Source organism: Scheffersomyces amazonensis, assembly GCF_036850825.1.
Source record: "Scheffersomyces amazonensis strain UFMG-HMD-26.3 chromosome Unknown RJT21scaffold_1, whole genome shotgun sequence".
Taxonomy (NCBI): Eukaryota; Fungi; Ascomycota; class Pichiomycetes; order Serinales; family Debaryomycetaceae; genus Scheffersomyces; species Scheffersomyces amazonensis.
In genome coordinates this window covers 457234-472559 of record NW_027042741.1, presented here as the reverse complement: position 1 = coordinate 472559, position 15326 = coordinate 457234, and the positions used below count along the sequence as shown (strand labels likewise).

Sequence of the window (15326 nt, the reverse complement as noted above, 5' to 3'; positions counted from 1 at the left end):
ACCCAGACCAATGCAGTACGTGGGGAAAGTGGGAGGTTATGTATATAATCAATGGAGTTCACTAAATCCAGCGACATTGTCGGGAGCAATTGATATAATTGTTGTAGAACAACCAGATGGTACGCTTCATTGCTCACCGTGGCATGTTAGATTTGGTAAATTTCAAATTATTAAACCATCACAAAAGAAGATTGATTTATATGTTAATGATATAAAGACTGATTTACCTATGAAATTAGGTGAAGGTGGAGAAGCATTTTTTGTATTTGAAACTGAAAATAGTGATAATTTATCTCAATCTGTATTAACTTCTCCAGTTATATCTCCTTTAAGTTCTCCTGGTATATCACCATTAAATTCTCCTGGTCAATCACCAAATAGTCAATATGATAATAATAATAAATCTGAACCGGATTTATTAGATTTAAATTCAGGTAGTAATTATATCGAAGATAAAATAAAATTATCTGATTCAAATCCTCATACTCCTTTAAGATCAATTAATAATAGTCCTACACCAATACCAACTCCAACTCCAACTCCAACTCCAACTCCAAGTTTACAATCTAAAATTGCTTTTGAACGAGCTCGTAAGATTACAAAAAAATTAAATATTCCTTCCAAAATAGATATAAATGGTGATATGGTACTTGATATGGATGGTTATAAACCTAATTCTCAAAAGAATATTGATGATTCTGATGAATTATTTAAAAGAATCTTTTTAGAAGAAATTAAAGATTCAACCAATTTTGGTGATGATGTTGAAAATGTTGAATTAGGATCTTGGGATCAATATATTAGTAAAGATGAAGATGGGAATATTAGAATATTAAATAAAAATAGTGAATTAAATCTTGATCATGATTTAGATAATAATGATGCAGTAGTATTTGATGATGGAGTTTCATCAATTAATACTTTAAATACTAGTATAAATGATGAAGAATCAATTCTGACAAATTCAAATTCAAATGCAAATACAAAAACATATTTTAAAACACTTCGATTAACTTCAGAACAATTACAAAGTATGAAATTACATTATGGAGAAAATCAATTAAAATTTAAACTTAATGAAGGAAATTCTCAAATTTATTCAAATTTATATTTATGGAAATCAACAACTCCAATTGTAATATCAGATATTGATGGTACAATAACAAAATCAGATGCTTTAGGTCATGTTATGAATTTATTAGGTAAAGATTGGACTCATCCTGGTGTTGCTACATTATTTTCTGATATTTCTGCTAATGGTTATAATATAATGTATTTAACAGCAAGATCAGTTGGACAAGCTGAAGGTACAAGACAATATCTTTCAGGTATTGTTCAAGATGGAGGAATTAAATTACCTAAAGGACCAGTTATTTTAAGTCCTGATAGAACTATGGCAGCTTTAAGAAGAGAAGTTATATTAAAAAAACCTGAAGTATTTAAAATGGCATGTTTAAGAGATATAAGAAGTTTATATTTTCATGAAAATAATGAAAATAATGAAGATAGAACTCCATTTTATGCTGGATTTGGTAATAGAATTACTGATGCAATATCTTATAGATCAGTAAAAATTCCATCTCATAGAATTTTTACAATTAATCCTAATGGAGAAGTTCATATGGAATTATTAGAATTAGCTGGTTATAAATCATCATATTTACATATTGGAGAATTAGTTGATCACTTTTTCCCTCCAATTAGGCAAGTACCAATGGAATCTTATTGGAATGATGATCAATTAAATGACTATATAAATTTTAAACAAAATGAACAACTGGAACAAGAAGGAATTGAACTTCGAACTCCAATTATTGGTTCACCAAGAATTCCTGGATCTCCAAGAAGTATTAATGAAGATAATTTTATGGATTTACAACCACCAGATGAAAGATTTAATGATGTTAATTATTGGAGAGAACCAATTAATTTTAGTGATATTAGTGATGAAGATACTGATAATCAAATAATTACTCCCACTCCTAAATCTCCTGCTTTATTATCATTAAAATCATTTACAGCTGAACCTACACCTGAATTATTGGTTGAATCAAATGATCAAAGAAGAAATAGAAGTCGATCATCATCAAGAGTTGTACCTCCAGAAAGGCCAACTTCTGTATCTTCATTTACTTTACCATTACAAAATTTTATGAAATTTGGGGTTGGTAGAGGAGATGATGAAGATGATGATGCCGATTATGCAGATGTTGTACTTGATAAAAATAGACCTGTAGTAGATGCTTCATATACTGATGAGAGTATGATAGCCGATAATGATGACCTTCTTGATGATGATGAGGATGATGAAGATTACACAGATGATGACTATGAAGATGACTACGATGAAGAGGAAGATGATGACTATGATGAAGAGGAAGAGGAAGAGGATGAAGATGAAGATGAAGAAGAGTATGAAGATGAAGATGAAGATGAAGATGTAGATGAAGCAGAACAGAATGAGTATGATGAAGAGGATGATCTTGATGAAGGAGATGGGCTCCCAGAAGAAGTAAAGACATCTATACCTGCATCGATTGTTATGACGGCAAATGAACTTCAAGCCCTTAATATTAACAAATAGTTAGAATAGTATATATATAATTATACGTATAATGAATAAGTATAAGACAAGACTATGGGGACAGTCAAGTCGTGTGCCCTGTCGAAAATTTCCCCGAAGCGAAATACAAAAAATTATGACAGATTTTTCAACAATGGTTCGGTAAAACTACTCTCTATAAATCATAGCCAACTGGTGTTAAAGACCTAATTAGACTTGGTTGACTGTAGGTGGAGATTCACACACGTTTACTTGTAGTTCATCTTGTGTTCCATGGCCAGACTGGTGGTGTTTATTCGAAAAACATGCATCATCAACTGTCTACCCCACTGCATATAAATCATGGACTTAGTAAAGCAGCTATAAATTCCAATATTAATAATACTAATAATACTAGTAGTAATATTAATATTGTTGGTAGTAATAATCAACGGAATTTGAAAAATCATCCATATCGTCATGAATCAGCAGCTCATCAACATCATAGTCTGTTATATCTGTCGAATCCATTTTCAACATCTTCATCATTATTCCCCTTTACATCATTAAGAGATATCTTATCATTAATTTTCATTTTATTAACTTTACCACAAACAATTTCTTTATTCTTAATAATAATTTATATTATATTAGGTCCAAGTTTTGTAGGTGGTAAATTTGTTATGGAATTTTTCTTAGATCAAGATCATCATCAACCATTAATAATAAATTTTAAACAATTATCAATAACATTTTCCAAAATATTAGGAGTAAATTCAATTATATTTCTTAGTTTAAATTTAATAATTCATAAAAAGAGTTATTTTAATTATTTAGTGATATTATCAAAATCTATAATTTCAAGTGATTTAATTGGATCATCATCAATTAATTATATAAATTCTATAAGTCAAAAGAGAATTACTACAAAAATTCAATATGATGATAATAAAAAAATTTTAAATAGTCATCTTATAAATTCCATCATATGTTTTTTAATTATAAATTATATAAATTATGTTTTAAATTGGTTAAATTTATCATTCAAATTTATTAAATTTTATAATACTAATATTGGTTATATAAATAATTTAACCTTTCATTATTTAACTAGCAAACTTTATCTTATACTATGCATTCATATAATTAATTCAACTTTATTTAAAAAATCAACTATTTTACAAAGTTCAATCCCTAATATTACTGATAATGAATCTTCTTCATCATCTACTAATAAAAATCATTTAACTCCAAAAATAGTTCAAATCGATGTTAATATACCTCCTATATCTAATATTCAACCTTCATCAAATTCTGTTGCCATTAAAAATTTCGAAAATTTTATTATATCACCTTTCAATAGTAAATTAACTATCCTAAAGAATAGATTGAGAAGTAATAGTCTTAAAATTAATTCTTTACCTTCGATTTATTCAAAATCAGTTCCGGTAGTAAATGTTCATAATAATATGAATAATAATTCTAATACTAATGGAATAATTCATCTTAATAATTCCCATTCCAATTCTCATTCTAATTCTAATATTACTTTACCTTCAACATCATCAACTACCACAACTTCAAGTACTACAGCTACTTCAACTTCTTTAACAACTACCACTATTAGTAATAATATAACTACCATTGAAAATACCGTTATTATTCAACCCTTTTGGTCAATTCTAGCTGCTAGTAAAGCTATCTTAAGAAATCCAAAATTATTTAATGGTGAAATTACAAGAAGTAAAAATAATGTTTCTGAATTAACTAATCATAAATCATCTAAAGGACAAAATCTTATAATGTCTACTATTCTTATTGATAATTCCAAAGTAATATTTTCTGTTTTAAAGAATGATTTATTTAATATTGAAGATTTAACAGTAATGATTAATAATGTTTCTTGGTCTTATTATAAATTCATTGAGGAAGAGAAAGAGAAAGAGAAAGAGAATGATAAACAAGTGTATTTAATTATTCATGGATTATCATCTAATTTCCAATATGAAATTGATATAGTAAATAAAGATAATGAAATTATAGAACATTTTTTAATTAATACTGAAAGTATAAACAGTGATAGTGAGGATGATGAAAGATCAATTTTACATGATTCATCATCATCATCAGCTTCATCATTAACAACTTTACAAATATCTTTAATTTCCACTTTAAAAAGTTTGAATAGTTTAAAATCAAAGTATAAAAAACAGAAAAAGGATGATCATAAACGAATACTTGAAATGAAAAATAATATTGAAAATTTGAAAAATAAAATGTCAAAATATAATAAAAGTAATGGAAATAATGAAAATAGATTATTTGGAAAATTAAAGGGTTTAAAGCATTCAGTAATGCAACTTGAAATGGATATTGAACATTTAAATTCATCAATTCTGAATTTAATTACAGAAGAAACTGGTATTAAGAATCATTTCAGACGTCAAGAACGAGATTATTTAAAACAAATTAAGGAATTAGAAAAGATTTATGATGAATATTGTGAAAGAATAAAAATTGAAAAGACAAAATTAAAGGCATCAAGTACAGAATTACAAAATATGAATGGTAAGAAACAAAAATTAATTAATAAACAACAACTAAGAGTTGAAGAGATTAAGACTTTAAATAATGATTTAAAGAATATTAGAAGAAATGAAATCTTAAATAAATTAGGGAAAAGGATTAAGAAAACTAATGATAAGTTTGATACTATTCTCCCTCGAGTTTTATCAGAAACTCAAGCTTTACGAGAAGAATGTAATCAAGTATTGAATGGATAGTGGATAGTGGATAATAATTATTATTAATAATTTTTATAGTTCCTATGTACATGTATATAATTATGGATAAGGTATATCATTAACGCATTAATTTTCTTGTATAGTATTACCGATCTGATGAAACTTTCTATTAAAGTAAAGTATTCCACCCTTTTCAAGTATTTTTTCATCATTCTCTAATATTTCTAATACATCAACTACCCAAATTTCATGATTGGATACTGAAAAATTAGTTTTAGCTTTACATATAAAAACAGATTCAGAATTTTTTAATATAGGAATACTTATAGAATCATTGATTTTATACATAGTATAATCATTATCTTTATTAAGCCTCGAAAATGGAGTTGTCATTTCATGAAATATTTCACCATCTTCATCTTCTTCCTTACCATTATTCAATATACCTTTCTTATCTGTCTTAACTCCACTAGCAAATACTCGACAAAGATGAGCTGATTTTGCGGTTGGTGATAATAAATGTATTGCAAGATATTGTAAATTATGCATGGCAGCTGAAGTATATGATGGAAGATGTAAATTAAATTCTAATAAAGGTTTGGGATATACAGCTAGTGAACTAACTGAAGAAAGTGTCATACCATGTAAATCATTGGATTTAATAGTATTCGATGCAGAAGTTAAAATCATTGCTTGAGAACTAACTCGTGCCATATTACTCCGGAATTTTTCCAGAATGGCACTATGGCTACCATTTCTTAGAATTGATGACCGTGAAATCGTTCGTACTTGTAAAATCCACCCTCTCATACATATATATCTTAAAATATTTGAACCATATGCTATTGAAAACCCTCAAAAAATTTCATCTGTTATTGCGAAAAATCAAAAGAATTCCCAAATACAGTTTTTGACGAATTACTTAATTCACTCGTATTTCTTAAGCACAATTCAATAGTATCATAGTAATTAATGAATAATTAAGTAGATAGTGTAGTCTTTTTATAATTACATAGTAATTTATATTTGATACAGAAAGATAGAGCAAAATTTTCTAATACTATAACTATATCTTGAAATGATTGCGAAATTGAAATGAAACTACAAAGAAATAGTGACAGATATAAATCACAAAATAATCGTGAATCTTACTTTAAACAGATATATTCAACTACTTTTCTTACAGTTAAGTTGTTAAAAACCAAATGTTCATATTATAATTATGGTAAAAATTTGTCTAACAAAAAGCAAAAAAGAAACTCCGCGACGGGGAATTGAACCCCGGTCTACCACGCGACAAGCGGTAATTCTAGCCACTAAACTATCACGGACTTTTGTTGACGAAAATTAGTCTAGGATGCTGGTCACAAGTAAATATCACGTGAAAAGCACGTGCTTAATCACGAGTGTCAAATAACGTGACAATTTCTTAAATTTGAGGTAATAGAGTTGGGTTAAAGGATACAATTGTAACAGTTATTATTCAATCTAATGCTATATTTAATGATCTTTGATCAGAAGTACTGGGCTCTTGTTTGCTTTGCTGAACTACTCAGTTTTTTTTAATTAATTTGTAGGAAATAAACTTTATATATTTATGGATATAGATTCATTATCTGGAGGAGTACAACCATTTTGGTGATTATGGAGAAATCAATCAAAGGGATATTATTCAATCCTTTAAATGCCATCATAGTGTATTTAAGAATAAGCTGATAGTGGATTACAGAAATTTTGTCTTTAATTCGAAGCCGCAAAAAATGTTTTTGCAGTCAAATGTATAATGTATATAAATTAAATAATTATAAGTACATGTAATGCTAATGAATGTTCGTACTGGTGATGCAGTATTCCGAAGTATTAGCTCCAAAACGGAAACCTATCTTTCAGCATGATATGCAACAATGTTAGGGAATCCCCAACACCTGAATCCCAATGGTTTGGCTAAATAACACAAACCTTCTGTTTCTATGCCATCATATCCTTCAGTTCTATCCCAAGTAGTACCCACAATATAACTAGTTGGGAATATAGCACCTAATCTAAATACTATGGATTTTGTAAAGAGAACAGCACCACCTACTGAGTCTAATTCTGTATTGTACAGAAAATATCTTCTTAAACGTTTATATTTATCCTCCGCAACAAAGTTCTGAAAGTGAAACATGTTTGATTCCACATCTTTAGGGACATATTTTGCGTCATCATACTTACCAGCATTGAAAAGTTCTAGTTGCGTTTCTGTTGGTTTAGTTCTTTCTCCTCTCCAAGAATTCTTATCAAAATCTAGAAGGCCCCCCTTAACAATTCTTGGAACCAAAATATCCTTTTCAGATTGAATAAATGTTGGAATAATTTTATCAGGCTTTTCAAATCTTACTATATCAGCATCAAGGAATAAGATATACTGTTCGTCTTGTAATGCTGAATTTACAAGAAAATTTCTATTTTTAGCAATCAACCTTCTTCTGAATCTTTGAAATTCATCCTTTTGTCTTTGCTGACGGGTAAACCCTCCATCAACCTCTAAATCTGAATTAGAATATAATGATATCCTTGATATAAACGGTACATTTTGGAGAATTGAACCCACATTATCTTCAAAATATTTGTGAACTGTTTGGAATTCTGAATCAATATTACTTAAGAATCCAATTGACAAGACAAGTCCTTTATAAGGAGTCTCGTATAAAGTAGAAAGGGTGTCCATAAAGTCAGAAAAAGTTCTATCTCTACCATATGCTGCTTTTTGACCGATATTAACTAAGATTAGTACTGTCTTCTGACTAACAGGGATTTCTTCTTTCCTGTAATATTCAATTCTTTTAAATGACGAGTGTGGTGAAGTAAATTGCTTCTTGATGTAATTTTGGCGTATTGGTCGTACTAAGTCATCGGAATCAGAATTGGAATTGGAATTGGTATCCGACTGATCATTCCTTTCATCTGGAGAATTCACATTGTTTTCATTTTGATTTGCACGCACATCTTCTTGATTCACTAGTTTATTGGCATTATCATCGAAATTGCCATCATTATTATTATTGTTATCATCATTAGAATTACGTGTTTCAACTTGTGGCTGGGAATCTTCATTTGGTATTACCGACTCAGATATAGGAATGCTTCCTCCTCCTACGTAAGACGCATATTGTTTAAAGTAGTCGACATCCTTGTTCAGATATAAATTATATGAAAATAACAGCACTACAATTATTGAAAGAAAGAATGGTAGGAGAAAACGCCTCTTTAATGATTTTGCTCTATATGGAAGCATCGGGACTAGTATTCTCACACCAGATCACTGACTATAAAGCATATATGGTTTAACAGATCTGAATACAAACTAAAGTAATAAAACAATATACTATTAAACTAATACAAAGAAGCTATAATACAAAGATTTATATAAATGTTATGAGGCATTTATTACTTAGACGCCAACAATTGAATTGTTGCTCTGAAATTTTTTAAGTGTCTGTTTCACAGAAGTAAATGAAAACCAGGCTTATCTTGTAAAAAAGACGTGGAATTGCATGAACGCCTTTATTGCATACAAACAGAGGTAAGAAGATCCTAGTAAGATCACAATACATCACATAATTGAAGAGATGAGTATCCTTCTGGTAAGTGCTTATTGTTCTCATTGTATTATTTTATAGGTAAATCGTATATCTAGATTTTTCAGTACCTCAAAAATTATTATTTACTGAGTATCACCAAGTGGTACCTGGCCATAGAGATGTATTCTTGTGGCTCTATAATTATTTAAATCTAGGATGGATTCTTTTACTACACTCTAGCTGATAAGTGATCATGTGTAGTTTCAAGTACATACATAATTTGACACTCGTTGGCATGTTTAACCAGGAATTACTGAATATGCAAGTTTTCACCCTAAAAGTAAAGGCGATAAGTAATTATCGTCTCGCAAGGACTCTTAGGTGTCAATAAGATCGGTCTAACAAACAATAGAACATAATTTTGAGGAGTGAGAATCAATTCCACTGCTCTCAAAATTTGAAGTCTGCAGTTAAAAAGTTTTGTTGGCTAATTATATCTAATTATTAAAAGATCAATTACACATAAATCTATTTGCAATCAAATCATTTTATTATTAGGTATAATTATAATAGATTTACACATATCCTTTTCAAACAACTTTAAGAGGATTTATACTCTGCATTAATCGCTTTCCCGAAGACCCTCTTGAGTATCACCTTCAGGAACACTTTCTTACCACTTGTAATTTATTAATAGAAGTGTGATTACACACAGGTAAAAAAAGCCTCCTACACATTTTTTCTGTGATAGACCCCCGTGGTCGTATTTCATACTCATGAGTACCTTTTAACGGGAGAGTTATCTTATCACAATACCTCAAACGCGTCTTCACTCTTCTTTATAATGTATGTTTTGATCACCACATGAGCCAAGTTTTAGAAGCCGGACTTTCGAAAGCTAAATCTCCTTTCGCTAAGATTGTGAAAAAAGTTTAAAAATAAAGTAAGAATTTTTAGCAAACTATTAAAATTATCAGCGCACCACCAGACTCTGACGTTCAATAATAATTATCTAAAAGGATAGGTATCATCTGTGTCATTTTACTTTCATTCACAAGTTACAAGCACAAGCACAAGCACAAGCACAAGCACAAGCACAAGCACAAGCACAAGCACAAGCACAAGCACAAGCACAAGCACAATTACAATTACAATTACAATTACAGCAAAAATTACCCCATGCTTTTTTTGAAGTTGATAGTAAGAGAAGATCGATGAAGAATTAAATTTATTAAAAAATACTGACAAGTAATTACAACAATTGTAACTGACGAATTACCATAAATAGTGTATTACCTTAACTTATGTACACATTGTTCTAACCTTCCAACCCAGCTCCCATTTTATTTGGTTGCGATAAAAATTTTTGAGCTATATTTTTTTTTATTTTTTTTTGATGTATTAATTAGCAAACCAGTTGCAAAAAAGGGAGTTTTTTCGAGACCTATCACACGATATGCCCCCATTAAACAACACGATGTTTAGATGGTTCGAATGGGAATAATAAAGCTAATAATCCTATAACACCAACAAATGCACCACAAATCCAAATAGGTACTTGAGAACTAGTATTTGAGAAATAAGCAATGACAGGCACAATACAAGTTGCAACTCTAGTACTAGCGATAGCAAGTGCATTTCCAGTAGCTCTAGCTGCAGATGGCATAACTTCTGGAGTATAAGCATATAAAACGGCATAATAAATATAGATAGCTGCGAAAGAAATCGAAGAAAGAGCGACATTTTGAGCACGATTTTTAATAGCAGTATATCCGAATAAGAAAGCCATACCTGATATACCACCAATACATAAGACACCACGACGTCCTAATCTTGGGAAGTAGTAAAGTAAAGCACCAGCAATTATCGGACCGGCCAAAGAAACAACATTACTGATTAAATTATCACGATAAACACCTTGAGTGGTTGAAGCACTAATATTAGCTCCTCTACTGGCCAAATATTGAGGTAAAAAGGAAGAATATAATGGGTATGAGATCCCTAATAAGAACCAGGAAAGGAATACTAAAGCTGAGGATCTTCCAATTTTTTTGTTGGCAAATAAAATAGCTAAATGATGTTTAACTAATGTATAAATACCTTTAATAGATTGATGTTTTCTATAATCATCATTAGATGAAATTTCACCCAATTCAGTCAATTGTTCAAGAGTTAAAGAACAAGTTCTATTGTATTTTGTAGCAATATCCTGTAATATTTGAACGGCTTCTGCATCTCTATTATTAGAAACCAAAAATTTTGGAGTTTCCTTTAATCTGATAAATGTAACACGAGCAATAGCCATGACTAAGACAATAGAACCATTAACATAATAAACATATCTCCATCCTCTGTTAATATGAGAAGGACAATAATCAGCAGATTCACATGAATTATTAGGTAAGAAAGCGTAAGCTAATAGCACGGCCACAATTTGACCAATACTCCAGAAAAAAGCAAAAAAGGATAATAACCATTGATCTTTATGAGGTAAATATTCCAAAAATACACAAGTATCTAATACTAAATTACCACCAGCAGCAAAACAACAAAGGAACACAAAAATACAGTAAGAAGCCATAGTACCCATAGTACCAGTTAAAATAGTAAAGATTGCAGAAAGGAATAAGGAAAGATTGAAAGCTACTTTTCTACCGATTAAATCAGCTGAGAACCCCCAAAATAATGCACCAATCAATAAACCAGCAGCCAACATTTCATTGGAGATAGCATATGTATAACCAAATTGATAATTAATAAAAGTTCTGACATTTGATTCAATATATGTCAATTGAGTATCAGTCCAATAACCCATACCATTAAGAAAGAATAATTTCAAATGATATGGTGTGAATCCGATTTCATCTATGGCATCATTAATTAATTTCATCTTTTTAGTTAATACATCATCATCACCTTCTAACTCATACATATCAATGAGAGTTTTGTCAGAGACAGTATCATCTTCGTTGACAGACACAACCGAACCAAGGTCGGAGACTTTCTTTTCATTAATATTTGACATTTTGCTTAACTAGATTCAAAAATGACAACTTTTTAGGAAGAAGATAATTCAAAATTCTGAAAAACTATTAATGGAAGAAAAATTAAAGAAATAAATGTTTCTTGAAGACTAAATAAAGAAAAAAAGAAAGAATAAATTTCTACACACAAAATTAAAGATATTGGGTTTATATAAATAAGATTGTTAAATATTAACTCTGGATTAATTCAACAATTATTATCATCAGATTTATAGAGCCATTTAGTAATTCGGAAAATCTGAAATATTAAAATAATTTATTTTACAGTATATTAATTACACTAATTTTTAGATTTCGTTCATCAAGCATTACCTAATTTGGGAACACGGGGGAAGATCAGAGTTATATTTATTGTATAATTGCTTACTGAAAAATTGGACTATAGTACTTTTCAAGAAACCTTAATGCGCACGCGCTCACTGATAAAAGCGCACGAGGGGTTTAACCTAAAATTTTTACTCAACTACGTAAATGTATTCATTTTTGGATTATAGAAATAATCACATGCAATTATTAAATCATGTGACCTTTGGACTGTGACGTAGTGCATGAAAAAGAGATAGGATGAACAAGTGATCATGTGATTTATGGTCATGTGCTCACACACGTTATCAACATCACGTGTAGGCATTTCAGCATCAAAAATATTTTACAGAAAAAAAATGAAAGTGAATTATACGTTGTTAAAGAACCGTTTGAAACTGAATACCTAAAGCTATTTCAACGGATTAGCACGTAATTATTTGAAACTAATTGCTGCTACGGCCACCTAAGATTATGGCGAATAGGAAGCTACAGAAGTAAGTATCGAAAAGAATATGTTTTCGTTAAGAAAATCATGGAAATAGTTTATGTCGATGATATATATTAATGCATGGATCCTTTCCATATTAACCACATGTTGGAAGATTTGGAATTGATTTTAATGAATTAATATTATTAGAACATATTCCCCTTAATATAAAGAATCAAAATTACTAACTGAATTTATAGGGATATTGATATAATATTCAAAAAAATCCTGGAGGGATTGCACGAGTTTAATTATCATTACGAAAGATATGAAAGCATAAACACTGAAGATGATAGTGATAATCAACGAGAGAAGGAAAAGCTTGAAAATGATTTAAAGAAAGAGATTAAACGACTTCAGAAATTTAGAGAACAAATTAAGATCTGGCAACTGAATGACGTCATTAAGACTTTGGGGCTATCTTCAACAGCTTTATCAAATAAATTAAATGATAATAAAAAACTAATAGAAGAAGCAATGGAAGTGTATAAAGATGTAGAAAGAAGTTCTAAATTGAAAACTTTTTCAAATCAATCTATTCTAATGGCTTCAAAGGAAAATCATAATAATAGTTTCCGAGATGATGATGATGATGATGATGATGAAGATAGTGAAGATGAATCTTTTGATGAATTTGATTCTAATGATGAAGATGATGAAGATGAAGATTTACGACCCGAATCTCAAGAAATCGTATCATTTTTAAAAGATAGTGTACTTCAACTAAGTAATCAAACTAAGAAACTAAATAATGAATTTGATAAACTATCTCAAAAGAAATTACGAAAAAACAATCTAAGTACTATTGAAAGTAAGAAAGAAAAGATTCAATCAACTATTGAGGCCAATAAATTCCATAGTAAAAAACTATTGAAGATTATTAAATTAATTAGAGCCAATAAATTAACTGATGTCAATGTATGCTGGGTCATTAAAAATGATTTAGAAAAATTCATTGAATCTGGTGAAAATGATGAATTTGATGAAGGCTTATATGATGATATCTTTAATCTGGTCACTGCCGAAGAAGAAGATTTTGTAGATTATACTGACAACAATACCCAAACTAATGCTAATGATGCAAATACTAATGAAAATGATATCTTAGCAACTCCAGTTAAACCTGAAAGAGAAGAGAATCATACGAATCACTTTAATGGACCTTCACAACCGGAAATCAAACTGAAAGTATCTTCCACAACTAATAGTTTAACTTCTCCACTCCCGAAGAAAGTGGTAAGTCCTGAATTAGCCAGTCCTGCTATTGTGCGTAATCTAAAACCTGCCCCCACCCCTTCAAAGCCCGTAGGGACCATGAAATGGTCGGCTGCAGCAGTTGCAGGATTAGCTGATCATTCTAGTTCTTCAAGTAGTAAATCACCTGAACCATCTGGAGTTTCTAGTAATGGTACTTCAATAACAAGTATAGAGGAAGAACAAGAACAGGAAAAACAATCAAAACAAGAACATCACCGTGAATCTCAACAAACTGATTCCCAACCGAAAGTATATTATGAAGACCATGTCATTCAGCAACAACAACGAGAAGACTCCAACAAATATTCAACCATTCTTCGAGAATCAGGATTTTCAAATGTCGAATTGAATTTATTCAGTGATATGAAATTAGTTACTTTACCACCGGGAATGCAAGATTTAGTAGTATCTTTTACTTCCAAGAGAAATAAATCAGACGATTTCAAGTTATTAGTGGATGAAAAAGAGTATAATCAATATACTATTCCAATAACAAAGCCATTTTTACCTGAAAATATTAATAATTTCCCCGTTCAATTTTTGAAATTACAAGCTGGTTGGAATAAAATTAGAGGACAATATGAATTTAATAATGTAGTTAATGAGATTAAAGAATTATTTGCCAGTAATAATGCAAATGCTATTCCTCGAATTAACGAATTAACAAATGTATTGTTTTACGGATTTTATTATGGAATAACTCCAGTGGAAAATTTAATTGCTGAGGAAAGTCTTTTTAATTTGGGTTGGAAACCCTATAGATTGCAGGAAGCTGGTCAAAATCCATTAATTAGTAATAATCTTAAATCTAATAATTACTTCTTTTGGGTTAGAAAGATTAACTCATTACCATCTAATGATTCCAACTTTGAATTTGGAGATTTCCAAGTATTTAATTTAACTACTTGGGAAATCTTTGTTAAGAATAATTATAAGTTGGAAACAAGATTATTACAAGTTTCTCCTTCTATAACCGTTTAAGAGTTATAATTTTATTATTATTACTACTCTATTAGTTTTATTGTTGTTCTCTATGTACGTTTGGTCATCCTCTTTTACTTTGTTTATTAGTTCGAATATTGGTATTATTGTCAATGTTAATACATAGTCATAATTCATCGAACCGACACTGTAGATCTGAAGTTAAAATGATTGGAATTTCATCATCCGAATCAAGTGATTCAAATACAAGTATATCATCATTACTAATAGATGAACATAGTATTATAGGGGAAGTACATGGTGGTGAAAACTCTTGTGGTTGAGAGTTTTGCGGAGAAAAGAATCTTTCAATTACTGAATCTTGGGTAGTTGAAATCTCTTTGTAATAAAGATCCACATTATCAGTAGTAACCAAAATCGGCATGGACATACCTCTATGTA

The 15326-nt window shown here is 29.8% G+C and overlaps 7 protein-coding genes and 1 non-coding gene across 8 annotated transcripts; 4 read left to right on the top strand and 4 right to left on the bottom strand. All coding sequences in view use genetic code 12, as the record gives it.

Annotated features, from left to right (window-relative positions):
• Positions 1-524: 524 nt before the first annotated feature.
• SMP2 (phosphatidate phosphatase) lies at positions 525-2660 on the top strand. The gene has a single exon (XM_064880502.1). The coding sequence runs from the start codon at positions 644-646 to the stop codon at positions 2582-2584; it is 1941 nt and encodes a 646-aa protein (XP_064740579.1). The 5' UTR covers positions 525-643; the 3' UTR covers positions 2585-2660.
• A 79-nt stretch (positions 2661-2739) lies between these two features.
• EMC9 (Emc9p) lies at positions 2740-5369 on the top strand. Its single transcript, XM_064885384.1, has one exon. The coding sequence runs from the start codon at positions 2869-2871 to the stop codon at positions 5323-5325; it is 2457 nt and encodes an 818-aa protein (XP_064740578.1). The 5' UTR covers positions 2740-2868; the 3' UTR covers positions 5326-5369.
• RJT21DRAFT_116847 (uncharacterized protein) lies at positions 4997-6277 on the bottom strand. Its single transcript, XM_064880501.1, has one exon. It carries the CDS (start codon positions 6094-6096, stop codon positions 5413-5415), a length of 684 nt encoding a protein of 227 aa, XP_064740577.1. The 5' UTR covers positions 6097-6277; the 3' UTR covers positions 4997-5412.
• A 268-nt stretch (positions 6278-6545) lies between these two features.
• Positions 6546-6617, bottom strand: RJT21DRAFT_t3. The gene has a single exon. It is a non-coding gene; the product is annotated as a tRNA-Asp (tRNA).
• A 211-nt stretch (positions 6618-6828) lies between these two features.
• Positions 6829-8702, bottom strand: RJT21DRAFT_116846 (Anp1-domain-containing protein). Its single transcript, XM_064880500.1, has one exon. It carries the CDS (start codon positions 8561-8563, stop codon positions 7166-7168), a length of 1398 nt encoding a protein of 465 aa, XP_064740576.1. The 5' UTR covers positions 8564-8702; the 3' UTR covers positions 6829-7165.
• A 923-nt stretch (positions 8703-9625) lies between these two features.
• Positions 9626-10075, top strand: RJT21DRAFT_3869 (uncharacterized protein; the record flags this gene model as incomplete). The annotated part of the gene is made up of 2 exons (XM_064884404.1): positions 9626-9629; positions 9915-10075. 2 exons carry the CDS (start codon positions 9626-9628, stop codon positions 10073-10075), a joined length of 165 nt encoding a protein of 54 aa, XP_064740575.1.
• RJT21DRAFT_116843 (Fgr2 protein) lies at positions 9927-12221 on the bottom strand. Its single transcript, XM_064880499.1, has one exon. The coding sequence runs from the start codon at positions 11872-11874 to the stop codon at positions 10315-10317; it is 1560 nt and encodes a 519-aa protein (XP_064740574.1). The 5' UTR covers positions 11875-12221; the 3' UTR covers positions 9927-10314.
• Positions 12222-12589: 368 nt separating this feature from the next.
• NOT3 (CCR4-NOT core subunit) lies at positions 12590-15260 on the top strand. The gene is made up of 2 exons (XM_064885376.1): positions 12590-12693; positions 12887-15260. The coding sequence occupies exons 1-2, from the start codon at positions 12671-12673 to the stop codon at positions 14922-14924; spliced, it is 2061 nt and encodes a 686-aa protein (XP_064740573.1). The 5' UTR covers positions 12590-12670; the 3' UTR covers positions 14925-15260.
• The last annotated feature ends 66 nt before the right edge of the window (positions 15261-15326 follow it).